Source organism: Falco peregrinus, chromosome 1 (genome assembly GCF_023634155.1).
Source record: "Falco peregrinus isolate bFalPer1 chromosome 1, bFalPer1.pri, whole genome shotgun sequence".
In the NCBI taxonomy this organism is placed as follows: Eukaryota; Metazoa; Chordata; class Aves; order Falconiformes; family Falconidae; genus Falco; species Falco peregrinus.
This window is the reverse complement of record NC_073721.1, coordinates 40,553,336-40,578,759: the sequence shown is the minus strand read 5'-3', so window position 1 is coordinate 40,578,759 and position 25,424 is coordinate 40,553,336. Positions and strand designations below refer to the sequence as shown.

The following is a 25,424-nucleotide window of genomic DNA, read 5'->3' as shown; positions in this document are numbered from 1 at the left end:
TTGGTGGTTTAAACTTAAAACATCTGCGAAGTCCGATTTGAAGACAGGTTACAAAGGGCTATGAGGCTTTACAGATGTAATGATGCCCAGCTGACACCTGCCCCAACAATGCAAATAATGTTCTCATTCCCCAGCTGCATGGACACAAGAGTTTAACAGAGCAAGACTGTGAGGATTCCAAAGACTATTGTAATCTGTCATGACAATTTAATGTCACCTTCCTCATATATTATTGGTCACTAGATATCTAGTCTAAGAGAAAGGAACAATTTATCCTGTCAAGCTCTTCATCTCTTCAGCTGGAAGATTCCATATAAAATTTGCTAACAGTGACAAAAATCACCAAAAAGTGAAAGACAAGGTCACAGAATTGAGGCAATGTGCAATATGCCCCTCTGTTCTTACCATAAGATGATGAGCTACTCTAGATCAGTGCTAGCAGCCCTTACCTGGAAGATGTTTGGTATGTGTGTGTAGTAATGATCATGCTGCTCACTGTTGAACTTCTGTAGAGTGGAAGAATATTCTGCTTTGCTGTCTTCTGCCATTTGATGTCGGAGCTGGGCTTGCTGTCTTGCCTAAATAAGTACCAAAAGAAATGTATTATTTATATCATCACATTAAATTGCATTGTGTTACTCCTCATCTTACTATCCTTACCAGTAGGCAGCACTGGAACATCAGCATATGGGCCTATGGACGGTTCAGCTTTTGGTTTACTCCCGTTTTGTGAAACATTTAATCTATGTCAAGCATAAGTCTGCAGTGTACACACTGTGCCTCTTATTTTCTTGTGTTTCAACATGCTATCTCCATGAACTATTTTGCATTCCATGAACAACCTCTCTTTGTACTGCATGTAAAACACCAAAACAAGTTTGCCCCTCTACTAGCCCACTTAATAGGCATGTGCATTTTCTCATATGCTTGTGGACACTCTTCTTGCTCCACTGTACGCCCTGTTGGATGGCACCTACTATGCTCTAATGAACTACAGACCTGTCATCTAGCAGTACTTTTTGGGGAAAGGGAAGCGACAAAAAAACCCACCCAAACCAAACCACAACCGAACAACTACAACCCCACAAAACCAACAAACCAACATGCTTTTGTCTCATTTCACAGGCCTTAGTCAACAAAATCATGACAAAACATCTCAACTCCTCCTCCACCTGTGCTCTCTACCGCGTCCTTTATCTACACTTCCCTGAACAGTGCTGGCATGAAGTGCACAAGGAAAGGGGAGCCTAGGTAGCAGCGGAGACATGACTCCCTTCTTATTTTAACCCACATAGATGATTTCCTTTGCTACCCAGCATATCAGAGCAATGGGCAATTAACCTCACTTCTTTCCCTAGAACAATCTGTCCCTGAGTGACTCCTTCATATTTTCAGATTCCTCCCCTTACAATTCCTGAGGCCTTCTGTTATCTGTTTTGCTGCCCAGTATTACTCCCTTACTGCCTATCCCATCTGTTTTAGTTGCCTTTTCCTTCCTTGCTGCTGGCCTTCATACAGCAACTCTTCCTCCTCTTCCCTTCCTACCCAGCTCCCTACACCCACGCGCCTTCAACAAGTGGGCATAGGACAGGGAGCAATGCTCCCCTCTCATCTACTTCACATTTACCCAGCCAGAGCTCTGCTGCTCAAGTGCTTGCTCCAGTGAGAGCTATGCCATCGACTGGAGTGAGCTCAGGACTTGACTTTGTAAATTTAAACGATCCTAAGTCTGCACTCATTTTCCAGGCACTCACAGAGCTTCCTCACCCTGCGTTGCTGACCTAGCCTTGAACAGTCTTGTGAGTGTCCAGAAAGTGGTATGTTCCAGTCACCTCCTCAATTTCAGAATAACTCTTTTAAGAAAAGGGAAAGACTGCTTTAAAAACTACTTAAAGCACTTTGAGGTGTTTCAGGGAAAGCACAACAAATGGTTTTAGCATATTTTAAGTGTGCTCCCATTAAAAACAGTTCAGAACAGGGTTATTCTTTGAACTGTTCCAAGAAGACAATAGTTTCCTGACAATAAATCCATGAAATACCCAATCATGGAACATTTTAGCAATCATAACTGGAAGGTAGAAAATTCTGCCAGGTTTCAAATCTCAATTTTCAAAGAAATAGGCTTCCCTCCCATTTGTCCAGCTAGCAAATCTCACCTAATAATTTATTTCACCTCAATTCAGTTATTTCTTTTGCAAGCAATCAGTTGTTGGTCCTTGATTCCCTTCACATTCTTTTGACAAAAATAATTCAAGCGCAATGAGTGAATATGGGGCACTGAGTGCAAACAGGAGGTGAAACAGTAGCATCAAATGGAGAAGACTGCAACTGTAACCAAGTCCAATAAAAGACAGATTTTCAACTGTGCTTGTTCCCCTGAAGTTTTAACTGTCCACTAAATCCTGTAAAGGATGCATATATAACTTCAGAGAATGTACCTGCTGCAATGAAATTCCAAGAAGCCATATCAATAATTTTCTGCCCAAGTGCTATCTAGCTTATTAAACTTTATCATCCACACATTTATATATAGCTACATTAAATACGAGTGGAAAACAATATAGCCTTTACTACAAACACAAATTTACCAGAGAAACAAAGTCAGCCATGGAAAGGCAGACAGCTGTAAGAGTAACATTCGCCTGTCTCCCAACCCATTCCTCAAGTCCCAGCTGCTACAGATCAATATCCATTTGTGAGGCCCATTCTCTTCATCTACCTAAGATCAAACCATTGTTTCAGCTGACTTCTACAATAGCCCCAGTTCCACTCATACAGCTCTATTTTTTTTTGGTTTTGTTTTAAATAGTGCAACTCAGGAATTTGTCCCTTGACTCAATTGTTGAAGCAGAAAAACAAGAAATCCATTATTACACATTTCCAGGCAGATCCAGCAAACATTAAGCCATCAGAGTTCATTTTCATGAGCAAGCTCGTTGGCTGGATATAAGCAAAGCAAATCTGAGCTAAACATATACAGGAGTAGACACTCTGTTTCCAAAGTTATCTTAACCGGTCCCAAGTAAGAGGAGGCAGCAGATGAGTAAGTAAAACTGGGTACATTCCAAACCCAAAAATTTTTGTACAAGAGCCCCAGTGATGTGTTGTTTCTCCTGGCCATTTAATGCATTTGGCAAGCTTCAAGCAGTTTAGAAATTTTTCCAATGAGGTTTTTGGATCTTAAAATAAAAACATTTTGAAGTCTAGAATTTTTTTATTACTTCATTTGAATATGTCACTTACTTATCACTTCTTGTATAAACTGGATTATATTTTAAGTTCCTTAACTCTGATGAAGCACAGAATGATAAAAATTAGTTGATGGCACTAAGTTTCACATTCAGCGTAACGGATGCAGTGGCCTGGTGCTGCAGAGAATCACAGGAGCTATTTCAGGAGGAATTTATAGTTGAGCTTTATAGAAAATAAATTTTTGGCTCCTTTACTACTCACGCATGCAAACAGTTTCAGAGAAGATTTCTTTGGGCCTTATTAGAGTTAATGTTAAAATATTTGCTCTAAACAGTATTTTCAGGTGGAAAGGCTTTGGAATAATCAGCCTCTGTAAAACCAGACCATGACTTCAGAGGCAAGGGGATGATACTGTGATGCAGCTTTCAGTCAATGTACTCTTTTTGCTGGCCAGGGATGACTGAGCAAGAGCTCACATTTCCAGCACCACATTTAAAACCATGATCCAGATCTTCTACACATTACCAGATTCTTCAGCTGTAAGAGATGTCAAGGCTAGGTACTCATAATGCAACATAAAATGTCCTCACCTCTTGAAAGGAAGAGAGAATGAGGTCACCTTTCAGCATCACGAAAAAACAGAAAAAGGTATGTATATTTGCGGGATTTGGGTGGAAACGAAGAAAAGCAGTTTGCTTTCAAATCTGTTCTTCTACACGTTTGCAAATGATACACAGATTTCGCACGCTCCTCCCCCCCAACATACCTTTGTAACATCCTTTTTCCCCAAATAAACATGCACAGCATATATACGTACTGCTTCCTCTCCAAAGACTGTTTTTTGTTAAGGCAGTTCCTCTCTGAACTCCTGTGGCAGCAACAGAACCCAAAGGTCACACACCAACGCACTTCTCATTAAGACAAGCACTGCCAAGGATGAAGGCCAGCCCACTAGGCAGCACCATTAACCTTGCAATGCCGATATTGGTAAAGGTCAGTTTCCACTGCCACGGCAACCTGATTTAAACACAGTCACACCAGAGGAGTGTCTTCCATAACTAACCCTGAAAGAAAACTCTAGGCAAAGGAAGTGTTGCTCTGATATACTGAACTAGTTAAAAGCACACTAGCAGCAGATAAGGCTTATTACATATGACCTCCTCTCTCACAGAAACAATTCAGAATTGCCATTAAACATAATTAAAACCAATCTTTTTTCCTTCCTTTATACAGCCTTGCTAGTTGATGGGGGAGGATGCAAGACAGTAGCTAACTGTAGGGCTACTATAAAGTAATAACTGTCAAAGTGTTGATATTTAAAATTGGTAGAACTGCAGCTGTCTTCAGAGCTTTAAAGAAAATAAATCAGGCCTCAACAGCACTCCCCTTATGTGAAAAACACCAATAATCTCAATAGCCAAATGAACTGGCAACACGCACTATGGCTTCTATCTCTTCTACAAGGCAGCAAACCCAAATGTCTCAATATTATTTTAACAACTTTTCCTGTGGATTTTCTACCCAATTGCAAAAACTGAACTTTCAACAGCATCAAGAGTTACTTCCAGGTGTTTCAGTCCAGAGACGGCAGGTTTGAGCTAAGTGACAGATGCCAGGACGGGACATTGACGAGACAGTCTTTCATGACTGAGTACTTACAGAAGTATTTCTTTCCCCTTTAAAATAAGAAATCTGTTGACCCTGCAACCCTTTTAGTCTGAAGTAATCCATGTTAGGGCGATATATTTAGCCTGAACCTTCTCATCACCTGCTTGAAAAATCCTACAGTTCAGCAATATGATGCAACTTAAGTAACTACCGCGTATCAGGATAGACAAAAGAATTACAGACAACAAAAGTTCTTCATAATCCCTGCAAACATGCAGCACTAGTAAAGCTTTATCTGCTGATCTGAAATCAATCCTAATATTTTATGCCTTTGACCATCAGTCAGAAAAGGAAAATTTAACAAAGAAAGGGGATATACCTTCTTGCATATACCTTCTCTTCCCAAAATTCAGTTTGATATGAAAGGCAAGTGGTGATTAAGTGTAGGAGAAATTTTTAAAAAACAAGTACACTTTTCTGCCATGTCAGTCTCCAATACAGAAAAGAATGAAGGATATTTTGCTGAGAACAATTTTCTAAGACACATTCCAGAAACAGCAAGAGGGTCAATAGACACACTGTCTTCTGGGTTTACACAGACAAAAAAGGCAGCTCCACAAGGCTGTTAGGGTGGGAGTGATACGAATAACTGAAAAGGGCAGAAAAAAGCTTTGGCTGCTATTCAGCTGATCCCCACTAAGTAGAACAGTTCAACTTCTCAGCAGTCACTCTTGCCCAGAACGGCAGAGTTTCTAGTCAAAATTCTGGTGTATTTTCATTCTTCCTTCTTTTCTCCCATTCCCCCCCCCCCCCCCCCCTTTTTTTTTGTTAAACCCAGACAGCATGTGAGGTGCATCACTGCCAGGCCACTGCCTGCCAAAATAGATCTGTCTTTAGTAAATCCAAGATCAGACTAAAATGCAAACACCAAAAATCACCCGTTACCCCGCCCGCAACTACCTGATTCCTTTAAAATAAGGATTAAGGCAGACTCAGAAACACTTCACCAATTTCAGCAATGCTTTCAATTGCTTACAGATTTTTCAGCTGCAGGCTCCAGTCTCCCTCCAGACAACCTCACATAGCTGCCCTGCTATGAATGGGCACCATCATGAACAGTGGTGGGGTCCCCTCTTGGAAGCAGTGACACTGGCAGCAATGGCAGAATCATTAATAACAGTGGGAATTCTGCCAAGGACTTTGAAACAGGGCCAGGATTTCAGGCTCTGATTTACATAGCCTTCACTATTTACTATTTTACAATAACCAGTTTGGTGCCTCTGAACTGGCAAGCAGAAAAACACATTGAAGTTTGCTTTCCTGAAGGCAAGAAGATAGAGCAGGGGGGTGCAAAAAAAAACCCCAACCAAAACAGACAGGAAAAAAACCAGAGAAATATCCTTACTTTTAAGGTGGGTTTTTTTGTTTGTTTGGGGTTTTTTTTTTTGGGGGGGGGCGGGGGCGGGCAATGCAGGCAGAATCTGAGAATCTGTGGATCCTTCAAATCCTTTGGCTGACTATAACATACAAACGAGGAAACCTCTGACAGGGGATGGAAAAATCTTCAGCACCAGCTCTCAGGAATTGTTATCTAGTGCAGTTGCATTGCACATAATTTTGCCAGACTGCAGAAGTGTGCACTAACGAGAGATATACCAAAGCAATGAAACACCACTGAAGCTCTAACAAGAACAACTCACCAAATTAACAGAGCTGGGACAGTAACACAGTAAGCACACTGCACAAAGCCCTAGCACAGCTCTTTAATTGCTCTGGTCACATCCACACTATTGAAAAAGAAGTCATATTGCAACAAGGACTCATCTGACTGTATCAGTCCTATACTCATATGGTCCTGCAGCATGACTAAAGGCACTACTGCTTGCTGATTAATGAAGTTGGACAACTAGAGGTTACTTGAAATCTTACATAAGTGAACGAACCCAAAACTTCGGTTGCCTGGCTTTAGACTCAGTTCTGCCAGAGACTCCCTTGCACAAATCTGAGCACTGCCACGTGTATTGCTATTTCTTTTTTATCATGTCCAATCATTCACCTCAATTTAGTCTGCAAAGCATTCATAGTGGTCTGAACGCGATGTGTAAGAGAAGGGCCATTACAAAGGAATTAAGAACAGCAGCATGCACCACCATGACACGTGTCAGAGAAGCACCTCTCAGCACACCGCACCAAGGCCTCAGCAAAAGAACTGTACCTTGAATCCCTAAGTTTGTCTCCTGGGACTGCCATTCTCATGTCATGAATACTTAACATCCAAACTCTCTAGGTGACCAAACTACAAGTCCCTGCTAACATTCAATAACTTGCCACACTGCTCAGAGAAACACAAATCCATGAGGATACCTACCAAAACTCTAGTTTATTACAAAAGAAGGTGCTCACAGTGGGTGGAAAGCTATGTGGACCTGAGGGAGGATGTAACAAGAAGAGATGTATTCGAAGCAGTGGCCAACAATGCTTAAATGATTTCTGGACATGTGTTTAGTTGTACTGCATAAGCAGTTAAATTCTGTGGTGTATAAATGTAAATACTGAATATACGTAATGGAAATTATTTCTTTAATATAAATAATGGAAATTATTTCAGGACTGTGTAATAGATTACTTAGTTCATACTTTGAATACTGGGCACAGTTCTATTCATCTCTCTTCAAGAAAGAATTTACAAACATAGTCAATGCAGAATGGATAGTCCATGCTGAAGAAAGTTACTGGTATGAACGTGTTAGACTTAAAGACCAACTTTATGGGTACAATACACTCACTTAATGCAATAGCTTACCTGTGAGCTTCTGAGTCTGCTCAAAAGCAAAAAAAAAGCATACCAGAGATGGAAAAGCAGACGAATACTCATCGAGAACTACAAGGGTACTGCCAGGGCACACTGAGTTGCAGTTAGAAAAGCAAAAGCTCAGTTTGAATTGAAATTGTCCAGAGATGTCAAAAACTACAAGAAAAGGTTCTTCAGGTACACAAACAAACAGAAAGAAAATACCATCCCACTGTTAAAACAGGGGAGGTGAATTAGCGGCCAACAATATTGAAAAAGCAGAGGCTCTCAACCCTTTCTTCCCCTCTGTCTTTTACCAGCGCTGTTGGGCCTTGGGAACAAAAATCCAGGTTGATGCAAACTCAGACCCACCATCAGTTAAGGAAGAGTTGTTATGTGAACAATTACAGGAGCTTGACCCCTACAAATTGATGGGCCCTGACAATATCCACCCGAGGGTGTTAAGAGAGCTGGCTGACATCATTTTGAGGCCGCTTTCCATAATCTTTGGGAAGTCGTGGAGATCAGGGGACACCCCAGAAGACTAGAAGGTGGCTAATGCCACACCCATCTACAGGAAGAGCTTAAAGGAGGATCCAGGAAATTATAGGCCCACGAGTCTTACTTCAGTCCCTGGGGAAATTATGGAATTAATCCTCCTGGGAGCTATTGCAAGTCAAATGAAGTCTGTGACTGGGAAAAGCCAGCACAGATTCACAAAGGGAAAATCGTGCTTAACAAATCTGGATCACCTTCCACAACACAGTAATCTGCTCAGTTGATGTGGGGCGAGTGGTGGACATTGCCTACCTGGATTTCTCCAAGGCTTTCAATATGGTTTCCCACAGCCTCCTCCTAGAAAAACTGATGCATTATGGTGTAGACAAGTGGTCTGTGCAGTGGGTGAGGCATTGGCTGACAAGCTGCACCCAGAGAGTGGTAGTAGACAGCTTCTTTTCAAATTGGCAACCTGTCACAAGTGGGGTCCCCCAGGGATTGACACTGGGCTCAACACTGTTTAATTTTTCATAAGTGATCTGAATGATAGGATTAAGTGTACCCTTGATGAAGTTTGCCAATGATACCAAACTGAGCGGGGAAGTGGATACCTTGAAGGGAGAGCCACCTTTCAGGAAGAGCGGGATGGCTGGAAGAGTGGGAGAACAAGAACCTTAAGAAGTTCAAAGACAAACGTAAGGTCTTGCACCTGAGAAAACATAATCCAGGAGTGCAGCACAGGCTCGGATCTACTCACCTGGGGAGCAGCTCTGTGGAAAAGGACCTGGAAGTGCTGGTGGACAACAAGCTCAATAGGGCTGAACAGTGTGCTGCTGCAGCAAAGAAAGCCAACAGAATGCTGTGTTGCATCAACAAGGGCATCACCAGCAGAGGTAAAGAATTCATTATCCCACTCCACTCAGTATTGCAGGTGTGGCCTGACAAGCGCTGCCTTCAGTTTTAGTCCTTGCTATACAAAAAAAGATGTGAACAGGCTGGAGAGGGTCCAGAGAAGGGCCACAAAGACAATCAAAGGACTGAGAAGCCTACCATATGAGGAAAGGCTGAGAGAACCAGGTTTGTTCAGCCTTGAGAAAAGAAGGCTTAGAGGAGGCGTTATCACCATGTTCCATGATTTAAAGGGTGGCTACAAGGAAGGTGGAGACTTCCTTTTTACAAAGAGTCACATGGTAATGGGTATAAGTTACTCCTGAGGAGATTCCGATTGGATGCAGGAGGCCAATTTTTCACAAAAAGAACAATCAGCCATTTGCATAATCTCCCCAGGGGAGTGGTGGATTCCCCAACATTGGACACTTAAGATTCAGCTGGACAGGGTACTGGGCCATCTTGTCTCATTTGCACTTTTGCCAAGAAAGGTTGGACCAGATGGTATTTCAGGTCCCTTCCAACCTGGTATTCTATGATTAACCTAAACTGAACAACTTACAAACAAGAAGCTAAATTCTGAGGTCTCTGCTTTATTTTGCATTAGTTGTACAGGAGAAAAGATCTGTTCTAATATTTTGACAGAATAAGGCTGACTATAAACAATCTTTCCAACTGCACAGCATAAGCCAATTGTTTTCCATTAGCTAAGAATGCTGGTTACATTACACTTCTGATTCAAAGTGCAGTTGATCCTTAATTCAGAAGTTGCTCTTAAGCCTCCCCTTCACAACCCCTTTCACTCCCTAACTTTTTTGCTCCTTTAGCAATCTACCTCCCAATAAAGTTGTACTGTTACAAAACTCAAGTCAAATTGCTATGTAGAGCATTAATGCAGAGGAGTACTGCTAAGAAGAAATGTAAGTTCAGATGGATTTCTTTATCTTACAACTAAAACTGACTGGTGCTTCTGTTCCTTGATCTCTTAACACCAAACACAGTGTATGCATGGGATACATATGGATATTTATGAAGTTTTCCAGCCACTGCTGCTGCAGTCATTAACTCTTTACTGACTAGAAATCAAAACTCTTAAGTCAGTCATGATTTCAAAAGGGAAACAGCTGCTATATACAGTGTCACAGATGGCAGGTTGTAAACAAGGCTTATTCTTCCAGAAATGCAAATTACTGTGCTGAGGGACTCCCTGTGTTCACACACTACATCGTCCCATTAGGAAGGAAGCAGTTCAGAAAGAAGACTGGGGTCTGCATAACCCAGAGGAATGGCATAAGTGTGAATCTAATGGCCTTAAATCACATTACAAAGAAAAGACTACATTTGAATTGATGGGAAATCTGACCCACCTCACAAGGTAAGACACAGGACTTAGCCAGTTCTATTTGTGGAGTAAAAGCAAAGCAGCTGCCTAACTGAAGTATGTAAAACTCACCACCACACAGAGAACATGGGAAAAGTCTTATGCAACATCTAACTCAAATAAGAAATGCACAGGCCAGGCCCTCCTGCATTATGTTCAGGGCTGACCCTTATGCACATTGCCTGCATATTTCACTGAGGCACTGCTGCTACACTTTTATAAATTCACAGCAGAGTACAGGAAAAGCAAAGCCTCTGGAATTATTCACTGCACTAAGTACCTGCCATATTAATGACACAAACACTGTAGAGCTTATTCACCTTCTAACGTTACCTTTGCATGGCACTACATTTTCCAGTATGCTGAGGAATTCATTATGCCAGGAGGTGCCTCAAAGCAGGCAGGAGAGGGAGTAGATACAAGTCACACTGCCACAGGGCAGATGACTCAGCATCTCCTGAAAAATTCGGCCCATTAAGAAGTTATGGCCTGCAGAAGGCAGGCACCCACAATCTCAGGTTATGCTGCAGGGTTCACTGCTGACAGTCTTAATCAACTAAACCTCAGTAATGCACATTGCAACAACACAGCACTGAGCTGGAGATGTTCCTCTGTGGTTTGCCTGCGGGGTTTCAGTGGTGCACGCTGCACCCGGCTCCACTGTGACTTGACTGCTGTTCCGACAAAGCATACTGTAAACTGTGCATGCAGGATAGTGCTGAAACACAGCTCGCAGATTTCTCCAGTGCCCAGGTCTAGTGCACCCTTCATTGTAAGGATGTGTCAATTCTTAATGAAGAGATGTGTGTCCTGCAGAACAGCAGCCTACAGGCTGGAACAGCAGTTCACTTTACAGCATCACTGAGTTTGCACAGACAGGAGGATCAGCTTGTTCCAATTTCTAAGTAGCAGTATTTCGACATTATGTTCACTAAGAATTTGCCAGTGATTCAGCTCATGACTACCCAAGGCAACATAAGTGGATGTGTCTTCTACGGGTAAGGAGGGTGACAGAGACTCTTTACATTGCATTGAAATTGATGGTGAGCACCCAGGGAACATGGTGTATGAAAAGAGAAGAGAAAATGAAACTTCAAGTGTGTAACATCACTCTTTCTCTGTAGTTATATTTACAGACTAGAAAATTAATGTCATGGTGATAATGTATGAGGTTTTATGCCTTTATGCAAATCTTCAGCTATAGGGGGACTCCAAAAATCTTGGATATGGCAGACATAATGTAAGAAAATAAAATCAGTAGGAAAACCCCACTGCCCCACAAAAGATATCTGAATGTCACTGGATACAAATAAAGTCTTAACACAAGCTCATCCTTCTGAGTGTCAGCTGAAGACTTACTAAAGGAGAGTCAGTCAAAAACCCATCGCAGGCAAAACAAAATACCCACCCCATGTTTTTCACAGTGTCAGAAGCTTCTTGACTTACGAGACTTTAAGCCAAATTTGCACTTTATGTCTTTCTAAAGCTACTACGACTAAACTACTTTCTAAATCCAGAACACATTTACATTAATCTTATATCCACTCAAGGTGGAACCCTCCTAACATAACAGGCACAAAAATCAGAATAAGGTGATGAGCTTCAACTTCAGGACGGCAGTTCTGGGAACTGACGCACAGCTCATTTTTACTGCTCAAAGCTGAAGTGGTCATCTGGTAAAATTATTACCTAGAATGCCAACATACAACCGTGCTACTCTTCAGCAAAAGGACAGATCCTGCCTGACACCAAGTACTTCAAGCCACTGTCCTTCCCCTCAGATGCTGTGCAAATCAAGAGGCAAAGCATTCACCCCTTCCCATGGCTGGCCTCAGCCACCTCCTCTTTAAAAACAAATTCTGAAAAGCCTACTTTGAAAACAGAGCTTTAGAAAATCCAGCTGATTTTTTTTTAATTGCAAGAAGCCTGCAAAGGCTCCACCGGGTACCACATTATCCCATAAGGATGTCAGCTTTTTAGTGACTGCAGCTCTAAGGAGAAGGAACAAACAATAGAGCGTTTCCTTATATGTACACTGGCTCTGTGCTGGTGACAGAGATTATTTCCCCAAATGGTCAAAAACTGAAGCAGCTCTGCTGTGGTTTTTGAAAGAGAACTGCTTTAAAGCACACATCCCACTGCAATCCAGATGAAGCTAAATCTTACAGTTATACATACAAGGCTTCCCAGTATTAGCATCAGCATGTTGCACCACTTACTTCGTTTGTAAGGATATTTTCACAGTACAGCTTCCCACCCTGACTTTGCCAAACTGAACTGACAAAACCTTTGTGCCAAACTGCACTTCGTATTAACACTTAAACATCTCTTTGCAAACGCTGGCTGCTAGCAATTTAGAGGCTCAGTGCAAACACAGGAAGGGAGCTCAGGGGCCCTAATCCACTCTCTTCTTTGACTCCTGCATAAAGCCCATGACCATTGCAGAGACTGAACACAGTCTCTTTCTCCCTGTTCCTACTGCCAAAAAAGGAGACAGGAGGAAACAAAGCTAACCACCCTGCTCTCTAAAATCAACTACCAGACTGGCTGGCTGCAAAGACAATCAAACCCATAACAGACACAGAAGTGGCACAGATTATGTGCTCTCTGCATATCTAACCTGAGCAGGTCCTACAAAAGGAGTTTGAACCTACGTGGAAGATACTCATATTGCACATCCGGCCTTGTCTCTGAGCATTCACCTGAGGCCCTTTGAAAACAGCCCTGGAAAATTAAGGAGGAAAGTAACTCTCACTTGCTTCTCTGACACTATTGTGGTTACTTAATCCTAGCAAACTGTAATACAAAGAGTTATCCCTTAGGCAAGGCCATGTTAAGTGCTGGTAGCTGGCAGCTGCGTCACAGAATTTACTGCTGTAGTTCTCAAAGGCTACAACTGAAAGATTGAGAGATGCAAGCAATTCAGAGCCTCATACAGTAGCTTAGCATTAGGTGCATTAGGGAACTGCATTTATGTATTCTTTTCATTGCATGTGTCATTGTGATCACTGCAGAATTTTAATTCCATTACTCTCTAATGCATGATGCAAAAAATAGCTCGTGTCTGCTCACATTTGCAGGTACAAGCTAAAGTAGCCAAGGTGTCAAACCTAAACTGAAGAAATGAGGGCAACTGATCCCATTACTTGAAGAGCACCTTGTTCCGCCAGAGTGAATAGCACTGGCTCTGAATGCAGCCAAATTGCTTTCCTAGCCAGACTAATTTCTGAGAGTAGAAGTGCAACAGCCAAGCCATAATGGGCAAGAGAAATCAGAAGCGCTGCAATAGGAGGAGGAGGTAAAAGTCATCATATTGTTTCATTTGAAGCTGAGCAGTTTCTGCACCTCCCTAGAGTCAGTTGGCGAAAGCTGCCCCAACAGCAGCCCTCTGTTAAACAATATCCTATTTTGCACTTGGGAGTTATGTAAGAGCAGTCCCAGTCACAGGGGCAGAGGAAGCAAAGAAAGGGCATTATTCACAGCCTGACATGGATGAACCCAGTTTAACACATGCACTTGGAAAACACTGTTCTCTCTGTTCAGTAATATTATTTCACATTCCACTCGTTTTGATAACCTTTTGCTTCTCCATCTACCCCACTGACTGACTGGAAAGTCGACTAATGGCTTCTCCTGAGATTACTCACCACACATAACTACAACAGATTTCTTTTTTTCTTTCAAGATATCACTAAGCTTCATTTTGCAATAAATAATTTAAAATATATACAATAAAAGGCTAGAGAAATTTAGAAGGGAAGTCCCTCTGCTTCACTTTACAGGGAAAGAGCACCAAGGTAGGGATTGCTTCCTGGAATTTATCTAACACTGTCAGACTGATACACCGCCAACATGCAGCCTTTCACTCAGACCAGAAAAGGCCAGCCTTAGAAAGAGATGTAGAATTAAGGAGTTTCATTCCTCTATTTCAAATAGTAAGTAATGTCACTTTAACATGGCCTCAGCTTTGATAAAATATCTAGGGCAAGACCTAATTTTATGTATGAAAAAAATGTATTTAAAATCACTTTATACAGATAAAGCAGAGATGATCCTCTTCTGTCAGAAAAACCCACACGTGATGTTACACCATTAACAATCCTGTACATGCTTTCATCTGTAAAGTGTCCTGACAAAACCAGAAGGCAAAAAAAGGACCAAATCTGCATGGTGAATTTACAACTAATAGCCAAGCAAATTGCAAGACCACAGAGATATTTTTTCCTTTGATATACAATAGCACTTTGGGGAAATTTCCTGAGCTGCTTTTTCATTTACTGTCCTCATTTCTAATAACGTCCTTGATACCATCTTCTACACAACCTCCATTGATGCTCAGCAGACTAGAAGTATCTTAAGACCCCACAGATGTAAAGAAAATTTTGTATCTGATAGCTTCCTAAGATCACATTAACAGAGAACAGAATGAAAGAGACGTCTTGAGGAGCTTTTGTAAAATGCAGCTTTTGCTATCTTGGACTAGAAAAGATTCCTTACCTATAATTCGGTTTAGTATATTTTAAGCTTCTGCTTCCCCACTCTTGCTTTTTTTTTTTTCTTTGTATTGCTCAAAAGGCAGGATGTTTAGTTCTACCCAGATCACAGAGCAACCAACAATGCACGGTAACTGCAAGCACCCCTCAGGGAGCCCTCACAAGCTTGGCTGCCACCGAATCTGGGTTGCCAGTTGTAACTGATTTTGCATAAGCTCATTTAGAGCCATGTCAGCTATGTTAAACTCAGATATCACCTCACTGAAGAAAACTGACTGTATGTTTAGATCTTTATGCAAATAAAGATATCTGCAGAGAGCTCCCTATTTTTAATTAGCCTATGGACTGACTTAAGTGAGGCATTAAGACTCACAGGATTTATCCTACCAGCAGGATTGAAAAACTACATCTATCACATTCATGTTTATAAACAGTTTCTCCAGCATCTAGCTTACCTTTTCAACATCTGCTTTTGTAACATTGATGTCAGCATCCATTTTCTCAAAATACTGCTGTGCTCGATCAGCTTCTTTGCAATCACGTTCAAACCGCCTTTTACTCTGAAAAGGAAAAATAGAAGCCTTCACTATGGGAAAGAAACATGATACCAAAGTCTACCTAAAAATCAATACCTGCCCCTAAACTGATCTGCTGTTAACAACTGTCAGATTTTAGGTCTCACTTGTTCACATTGGAATACATTTCCATAGTTAAGAACTTCAAACAGACAAAGTTACCAGAAACACATTTTGTTCCATTCTTCAGACTGCTTGATTCTACAACATCACTAGTATTTCAATATTTTTCCCCGTTAGCATCTTTTCTGCTCTTGTAGACCAAATCACTCCCAGCACTTAACTCCCTCATTTTTAGAATGCGCAACAAGTGAGTTACCAAGATTCACACACTTGCAAGCAGGACTTATGGTTACTGATGTCCCATTTCTTTATCCTCTCCTCTACTTACAGTCTCATTGTTCATTTATCACATGAGCAACAATTCCAATGTATTTACTTTTGGGAAACAGCACCTTACTCAAGAGATGGTCACATTCTATTTATTCATGCAGTATGAAGCTATTCAGTGTGCAGTGGAATATCTGAATAGGACCCTTAGGGACTCTGCATTTCCAACAATGCTTAGCACACTTTTCAAGTCATATCAAATGAAATATTTGATGATATGAATATCATAATGAACTCATAATAATAATATAATAATGAACTCATGATAGCCACGGATCCCACAGAAAACCAAATGTACTATTAAAACAGACTTTTTCGTGTCTAACAGTGTATTTAAGACAGCAGAGTTTTGAATATCCCATTTCTACAGGTTTTACCCATACGTCCTTCTTTTTCCAAATATAATGTTTGGAAACATCTCTAAGAAAACAGTATAAAAATGGCTTAAATGTCACAACTGAGGAGTTTCCACTTACTGCTTCGAGTTGTTTCCAGCAAGTTTCAATATGTTGTTGTGCCTTTCTGCCATCATGGAAGTGCTGTTCAGAAAAAGAAAAGAGGAAAAGAAAATTTTGAACAACAAAAGAACAAATAGTCAATTATGCTTAAGGAGTTCCAGAAGGCAAGGGGGGGTGGGGGGTGGACAGAGAAAAAAAACCCCCGGAAATTACTGACAGCTGTGTTCTGCAACACTGGTAAACTGAGTAGGTGTATGATGACTTGCTAATGTCTCAGCAGGCTGCAGATACATATTTGCATCAATTACAGTGGTTATTTAGACTAGAGGCTAATTAATCCCTTTCACAGTTCTACCTTGTATTGTTCACTGTATCTCATAATTATTGGTTTCCCATACCACAGAACCTGAAGAGTATTTCTTTGGATACTGACCAAACACTAGCTCTAAATTAAAATTTATCTTTGCTTGGAATTTACCAAGATGCCCTTGATCGGCTCATTTTAACAACTGAAGTTTGTCCTGATTTTCACTCAGACTCAACATAAAACCCTCTTCTTCCTAGTTACTGGCTGCATGTGCAAGGCCAGCTGTTCATGTCTCTTGAGAGGTATTCCATTCTTTGGGTCCCTCCAGAAATCCTCCTCTCCCATGCACAAGTGCAAACAGTAACGTGTTGCAAAAGTTTTAAATGTGGGATGTCCACTACATACTGCATTACAAGGAAATTCTCGTGACATGCCTTTTGGAGCGAGACTCTTAATTGCAGTTGGTTTAAATAACCTTTCTTGGCCCTTACAGAATGCTCTCCATCAGAGAATAATACGCTTTAGATACTACCCCCTCTATTGCCTCACTTTTCCTCAGGATAAGCAATTCATTCAAGATCACTGCATAAGTCAATGACCCAGCTCTAAATAGAAAAGTTAATGCAGCCCCCAACTGACTACTAGAACCAGTGACTCCTTTTAAAAATCACCTTGTAAGAGAAAGAAATACAGCAAACTACAAACAGGAAGAGAAATGCCATGCTGCTATGTTATTTACTGGCAATTAGGATGTTTTACTTGAATACAGGTATGGTTTCACACAGTAAACTTGAAAAAATTAAGGTCTGATATTGCCAGATAATCCTACTGCAACTCACTAGAATGCATGCATTCTCAGTCCCACGCATTATCAGACATTAGATATATCTTAAGCAACATCAACAATTGTTAGGGTAGAAAAACTCCAACTTCAGAACAGTAGTGTGCCACAAAATGCCGAAGTTAGAAAAAGGTGCCTGCAAGATCTTTATAGTTGGCAGCTACTTGGTTTCCTGCATCTTCCACTACAGCGACTGTTATCTTCCTCTGTCAGAAGCAGGTTTCTGGAGCAAACATGCTACTGACATTTCCTAGCTGCCTTTCTGGCTCCACCAGACATACCAGTAATAAGCCCCAAAACTGCAATTCTCTGTCACGCCACATGCAATAGACTTTTATTGCCTTCAAAATCATGACAACTTTCAACCTGTCTGCAAGAACAGAACACCACAGTATCCCAAGTGCTCTGGATACTATTACCTGTAGTCCCAGACACTGACTGTTAAGGAGGGATGCTCACCTACAGTTGAACACAGGGGCACTCTAACTTTCTGAATAGTTATCATCTCTGCATAAAAATTCTCAAAGCAAGGAACAGAGGCATGTCAGTAATACTTTTAATCCTGGGCACGTGCCATGCACAACTCTGGCTCTACTCCTGCCAACTGAGGAGGGAGTGGGGGCAGCAGCCGGGCCATGGAAGGGAGCACAGCTGACAAGCCTGGCACTGCTGCGGCTGGGGAAAGACACCTTTTGCCATGAGCTCTGATGGTACTTGTGCAGGTCAGAACCCTGCCTACTGTGCTAGGCTTCTCCAAAAACTCAGTCACCATATTATGACATTAAAAAAAACCCAGACATAACTGTAAAACTGCTGAGTGGTGGGGAAAGGGTCCAAAGGCAATTTCTCTTCCTTCTGTAGATCCTCATTACCTTTCAGCTCTGTCACAGACACAGTGTCTTCCTTGCCAGGAGCTTTGAAACACCCCTCATTTCAGGCTTGCTTTTGTAATTACAGTATAGGGAAACAGTCCCAAGGAGCAACAAAAATAGTCCCAAGGAACAATTTAACACTACATTTTTCAACATTTTACTAATGAGCAAGGAATCTGTGAAAGTCTTTTAACAGTGAAGCTAAGAGTAAAATTACTTGGCTGCCTTCATACTGCATTTCCTGCCTCCACCAGCCTCTGCTTGTGTGCTCCCCTCTTTACTGGCTCCCACTTTGCTGAGTGTAGGAAAGGACTTGATTTGGGAACAGCTGGCCTGCGTGAAACCTCACACTGTCAATGACCCATAAACCTTAGGAAAACCAACATGCCAGGTTAATTCAACAGAACATAATTGTACATAGGGCTGAAGGATGAACTGAGAATCAAAAGCATAGTAGGTAGCAGGGCCACTCTGAGATCGTATTTTTAAACGACTTTAAAACTAAATTATTGATTAATTACAATTTTGCACAAGCCATCCCTGTTACTTCTAAATTTGGTTTCTCTGTAAAATAAAATCTACAAGATGCTGGGAGTACATACCAGAGAAGCAGTAAGCCTGAGCCACATAGCTGCATCTTGTTCAGATTTTGCTACATTTTGCCTACTTTTTTTTTCAAAAGCTAATTTACAGAAACAGAGCACGGAGATGTAAAATGGGCGTTATTGAGGATTATTAAACAGTGAAACCAAGGAACCAGTGTCGAGTGACAGTCTGGTAAATACAGGTATATCACATTGCAATGTTGCCTTTTTCAGTTCAACCATTTTCTAAATACATTTAAAGCCCCCAATTCTTGTGGTGTTATCACATATATATCCTTATCAGAGATAAAGCTACACATGTTAACAGCTTTGAGAGCTTTTCTGCTTTTGCAAATCTTTTGCCCTCAAAGGATGACTTCTGCCTTCCAGAAATGAATTTTTATATAAAGCAACTAAGTGGGACCTTTCAACTACCTGTATTTCTTCACTGCCCTCATTTTATGGGTAAGAGAACTGAGACAGTATGGTTAAGTGATCTGCTTAAAGTCATACAGGAAGCCTCCAGTTTCCTCAAACTCTGTACTAGCTTCAACTTCCTTAAACTAATTTCCTTTAATTTATAGTCTTCTTAAACAGCAAACGTCTTTTAGCTCCCCCACCACCAATATATAAATATAACCTTAAGATCAACTCTTCCTTCATAAGGTTTCAAGATACAAGTTCTAATTTAAAGATTTTTTTTTAATTAAATGAAATAATTGGTTCTTCTACACCTGATGATTCAGCAAATGGATACACGACAAATTATTTAGCAAATCATATGGAAAACTACCATCCTTAGTCACACACATTATAGCAGCATGTGGTGATTTTTAGAGTAGTTGATACAATATACAATATTACTTGTCCCCCCTCAAATACCTAAACTAATGCACACTAATCAGGCTTTCTATGTAAAAAACTCAAGATTACAAGCAAGATACTGAATTCATGACTCGCACTTCAAGTGTGCCAGTAAGACATCTGCAGTGGCAGCACTGGTTGTTCACAAGCCATGATTTTCTCCAGACTTTTTGGCTACAGCCACAGCATTGGAAGCACACATTAAAAACGTGGCAAAGTGAAAGTTTTGGTTTTATTACTGTTCATTGCGACCTCCCTGAATCACCTTTTAATTTATACCTTGGCATCTTAGGCTAGCCATTACCATACCAACTTCAAGACTTCCCTGAAAAATATCTTATCTAAGCATCAGACCTACTAAAGAGCTTGAAATATAGCAGCATTACCAAAACTCAGACCATACTGACTACGTGACCACAACTGTATGTTTTCCTGTGTGTTAAACCAAATGCAGTTACTATGTCATAGGGTGCTCTGATGAATCCATAATTGACCATGTCTCCATCCATTCTGTGCTCACAGCGTAAGACTCAATAATCTATATTTTAGGTGATCTCACAAGAGGTGTTAAGATTTAAGAGATTTTCAGCACAGTATTAAGTTGCTTATATGAAGACTGTGGATTAGATCAACTTTTTAAAAAGCTTTCATGATATTCTACAAACTCCCAGCTCCATGAATACTCAGCTACAGTAAAGGAAGAAGAGTTTTAGGAAGTGCAGGAAATCCACATAAAGACACACTGTATGCGTGAGTTTTTTCCTTTTTAAAACAAATCATCGCAACTGGTATGTTCTCCTCATTACCATGCTGACTGTGTTTTTAACAGCTGCAGAGAAATCGTGGCTGTCCCCTAATCAAAGACAAAACCCTCATTGACTTTTGTTAGGCTCAGTTTTCACCCATGTTGATCAAAACACTGGGAGCAGCGAGCAAGCTACTTACAGTACAGCACCTGTTACTGCCAACACTGTTACGGTAAGTAGCAGTGGGATATTTTTGCAAAACTTTCTTGGTATGCAGAGGGATTACATAGCCACACAGCTCACAGCGCAGACAACAAAAGCTTGTTAGAAGATGGCTCTCGTCTTTCTAGCATTTTCAGAGGAGCAGTAGAAAAGCAAGGTGTAGTTAAAAGCATCTTATGAAAGACTGGACAGTCCAGTAGTTTTTCTGAGGAATACCTAGGTAATTTTAAATGAAAGAATTGCCTGAAACATAGACAACCAGCATGACAACAGGTCTGCTTACGCTGTATCAAAAACTGACCATGCAAAGCATTTTAAGAAAGGCTGTAACAAGACACCCTTGTTTTTCTTAAGGAAGTAAACAGTAATTGATTACATGGTTAAACTTAAGATTTGCACATCTGTGGTGTCTTTATATTTGAAATAGTCAGAATAATCTTAGTTAATTTAGATGTATAGCATATGGTTCATATGACAACATCCTATTCAACGGTTTTCAAAAAAAGATATATGACAAGGCTGCTTCATTCTCTTTTCTGTTTTCAAACTAGGTAAAACACTGAAGAGTGACAACTGACTTCTGCAACCAGCATTCTGTGCTCTTATTGACAGTCAATATAAGCACATCCTAACAATGTAGTACTTCCTCCTCCAATCCAAACTCTTATCTCCATTTTTGTACAACTGATTCCTAAAATGGCCAGTGATTAGAATCATAGGATCATTTAGGTTGGAAAAGACCTTTAAGATCATCAAGTCCAACCATTAACCCAGCACTGCAAAGTCCACCACTAAACCATATCCCTAAGCATCACATCTACATGTCTTTTAAGTACCTCCAGGGATGGTAACTCCACCACTTCTCTGGGCAGTCTGTTGCAATGCTTGATAACCCTTTCGGCAAATAAATTTGTCCTAATATCCAATATAAACCTCCCCTGGTGCAATTTGAGGACATTTCCTCTTGTTCTATCACTTGATACTTGGAGGAAGAGACCAACATCCACCTTGCTAGAGAACATTTTTTTTTTCCACAACTTTCTCAGCTCAGTTTGCAAAAAGCTGTGTCAAGTGTTTTCCTTTTCATGGCTGCAAAGACAGGAAACAGTCTTCTCAAAAGAAATGTTTGTTTCCAAGAATAGCAACATGTTCTTGAGGTCTTACCACTCTCATTTGTAATAGGAGTTGCATAAGGTAGTCCTGTAAACATTGATGTGAAACACCTAATTATCTTCACACATACTCATCAGTGCTAGTTCTTAATATTGTGGCATAACCCTGTTCTCCTTTGCAACCTTCCATATGAATGTTATTCTTAACATGTGCCTATCAACTACATCAAACCTGAAACAGGTGATATGAATATCTGATCAAAGTTATGTTAATTTAACTTTGTCTCTTCTTGAAGCGGTGCGTTCCAAAGGAATTCCAGCTGCAGACTGCTCAGACCAAAGTTTTAGGGCTTCAAAGATCAGATTACTTCAGCTGCACAAGACAACCAGAACTAGCTGCTTATATCTACTGGGAGATGTGACAAAAGAATCATGGTGATTAGTATAAACCTAAAAGTCACTGTGGCAGTAACATTCATAGTAACTTGCTGCTTCATGCTACATATGACAGATTAAGTCCTTATACTGGTAATCATAACTCAGAACTTCTTCTCAGGCACAGAGACAACCATGCATTGTGCTCCTCTCAGCAGAGCAGCACTACGCTCCTACAGCTTAGCTAAACAACTCCATGGGAGCAAAGCTACAGGGATCCTCAAAGGCATTCTGTGCCACAGGCCAACTCTTTGAGCAGTCCGGCTGAACCACCTAGCTTCACAGCAGCAGGCCAGAAGGCCTCAAATTCAGTGAGCAAACACACAGGTATGACAGGTTGTTTGGAGATCTGGTACCGCACTCTCACATTCATCCTTGGGGGCTAATCATATCCCTAAAAGGCCAGCTGTGCCAGAGTGCTCTGTGAGACCAAACCTATAGGCTTTTCAAAGGGACATCCAACATTACTACTGAAAACTAAGGTATGAATAAAAGATGTTTGTGCTTTTAAATCCTTCAATGAGAATAAAGGAGCACAATACTCTAGCTCCCACCTCTTCTAGTTCCCAGTCTTGTCACAATGCTTCTCTTCCACTGATCCACAACCAAGAGATGCCATCTCAAAAGAAAGTCTCCTCCCTCCACAGAAGCGGTCTGTAGCAGTCCCGTACAACTCTTGCAGTGATAAGAAAACTGGAAGATGTACAAGTTAATGCCTCAACAGGCAAAGAAATACTTACTTCTTTAAAGAGATGCAACCTTTTAGCTGTTTCCATACAGCCTTCACGTATACATATACCCACACATGAGCATCAAGGCCTGCATCAGACAGGTAAAATATTGAATGTTATCTAAAATACCAACTACACATGCCCACACACATCATGTACATTAGACCCTAGATAAACAGCATCTGCCCACAGTTAAGGTATGCTCTACTAGAATGGCTCTATTGTTGCTCATTTGTTTTAGGCCAGTCTCTGTGTCTGTCTTGATAAAGCACAAAGGATAAAATATACTGTCCTGGTTTTGGCTGGGATAGAGTCATCATCTTAGTAGCAAGTACAGTGCTGTGGTTTGGTGATGTGAACAATGCTGGCAATGCACTGATGTTTCTAGTTGTTGCTAGGTAATGTTTATACAGTTTCTCAGGCCTTGCCAGTGAGAAGGCTGGAGGTGCACAAGGAATTCACATGGGACACAGCCAGGGCAGCTGACTGAACTAGCCAAAGTGCCCCTCCATACCATGGGACATCATGCTTGGTATATAAATGCGGGGGGGGGGGCGGGGGGGGGGCGGGGCGGATGTTGGCCAGGGCCTATGGATCATTACTTGGGGACTGGCTGGGAATTGGTCAGCAGCTGGAAACAGTTGTACTGTGCATCACTTTTTTTCCTTTCTCCCTTTCCCTCTGAATTTTATTCTTTCCCCCCACCCTTTCATTATAACTGTTATTGTCATTGTTATTATTATTTCCCTTTTTTATTCATTTTCAATTATTGATTGGTCTTATCTCAACCCTCAAAGTTTCACATTCCTTTCTGTTTCTTTTCCCCATCCCTCCGGGTGAGGGGGGAGTGAGCGAGCAGCTGCATAGTGCTTGGTTGCTGGCCGGGGTTAAACCTCAACAGTCCTTTTTGGTGCCCAACGTGGGGCACAAAGCCTTGAGATAACAACAGGTCTAATCAGACTGTGTTACAATAAAATTGTTGTTAGTGTTCATTGTATTGGATTAATACACATTAAACTATGACACACACACACAGCTGATGCTCAGTCTCTCTGGCCCTTAGGTGGGCCACAGTCATGCACCAAGCAGGAAATGGTACTCATCTCTCTAACATGTTGTTGCTCTGCAGTGCAATATTCAGGCTAATTCACAGGAAAGGTAACTACATTTGCTAGTAACCATATTTTGTTTCCCAATCAGAACCCTTAAATAAATTGGCTTCTGTTTAACTACATTATTTGAACTATTACCTCATAGTTCAATGTACCCATTTCAACACTGGGAAGAGCAGGATATTACATCCAGCGGTCTCAACTTCAATCCCGCTAAATCCAAAGTTCACATTAATAATAATTTCCCATCCATCTGAAAGGTATAGTTTTTCCACACAAAAATAGTTTTAGAAACTTCTGTAAATAAGCATTTGCTTTTTCCACCCCAGAACAGTTCTTCACAGCATGATTAGAGGATACATACAAATATTTAACAGTTTCATTAATGTGCCATAGTTCAAGGAAAACTAAGAAATGCTCAGTAAGAATATAGAGAATTTATTATGATCTTTCATAAACAATTTTCTGCCTTCTTTGATTTCTTATAACTACTACTTCATATGCTATTGGCACAATTTAGCTTAATTAAAATACAGCTGAAATATCTTGTAAGAAAGAGTGGATGAATACACAGAGTTGGATCGTTGTGCAGTGTATTTATTGAGCACAACAAAATCCCCCATAAATGCCCAGAGTTCTCCTTCTGCTCATAAATTGTTCCTGCAAAGCTTCTACCTGGCAACATAAGTATTTATTAACGTTCAATTTTTATACCCTTACACTTAGATTAAAATTGAATACTTTTAACTCCATTCATGGGGCAGTAAGCTAGGAGTGGGTTAGTCACAGAAAAAGAGCTGGGGAAAAGCTAGTTTGGATCTCATCAATCTGAAGTTTGAAGTTCAGCAAGTCGCTTCCTTTCACTGTCTCTCTTTTCCTCTTCCTACTACCCATTTTGCCATTAGTTTGCCATTTCTGGAAGGCAACCATGTCTCATTGTTCCTCTGCCACACAAAGCACAGCTGTGCTCCAAAAATACAGAGACCTTGAGGCAAAAATGCAACATGGAAAAAAATCCATTGTGCACTTGACAGGGTCATATTCTGCCATCCTATCTCAGACTTGCACGATGCATTATGCTGTGAAGAAATCCAGTTGAAAACCAGAGGACTATTTGCAGAACAGAGCACTATTCAGAATGAATGAACGTGGCAGAATTCCTCCAATTACTTACTTTTCATCAACACCTCAGAGTCTACAAAAACCAGGAAGTTCTCTGACATGTACACACACACCCCTTATGAATACACACAGGGAGGGCACATGATAAAGAACCAGGCCATTTTTGCCCTCATGGTACCCATAAAGATGCGTTCATTCCCTG

General features: G+C 40.9%; 1 protein-coding gene across 14 annotated transcripts in view; it reads right to left on the bottom strand.

Moving 5' to 3' along the window:
* Positions 1–25,424, bottom strand: part of FNBP1 (formin binding protein 1) — a 110,767-nt gene that overhangs the window by 35,918 nt on the left and 49,425 nt on the right. For all 14 annotated transcript variants that reach the window (XM_055796740.1, XM_027781807.2, XM_055796671.1 and 11 more), the window contains 3 exons: positions 16,293–16,355; positions 15,307–15,411; positions 450–578 (listed from right to left, as the gene is read on the bottom strand). In XM_055796740.1, coding sequence (XP_055652715.1) covers positions 450–578; positions 15,307–15,411; positions 16,293–16,355 — 297 coding nt within the window. The remainder of the gene's footprint in view (positions 1–449; positions 579–15,306; positions 15,412–16,292; positions 16,356–25,424) is intronic.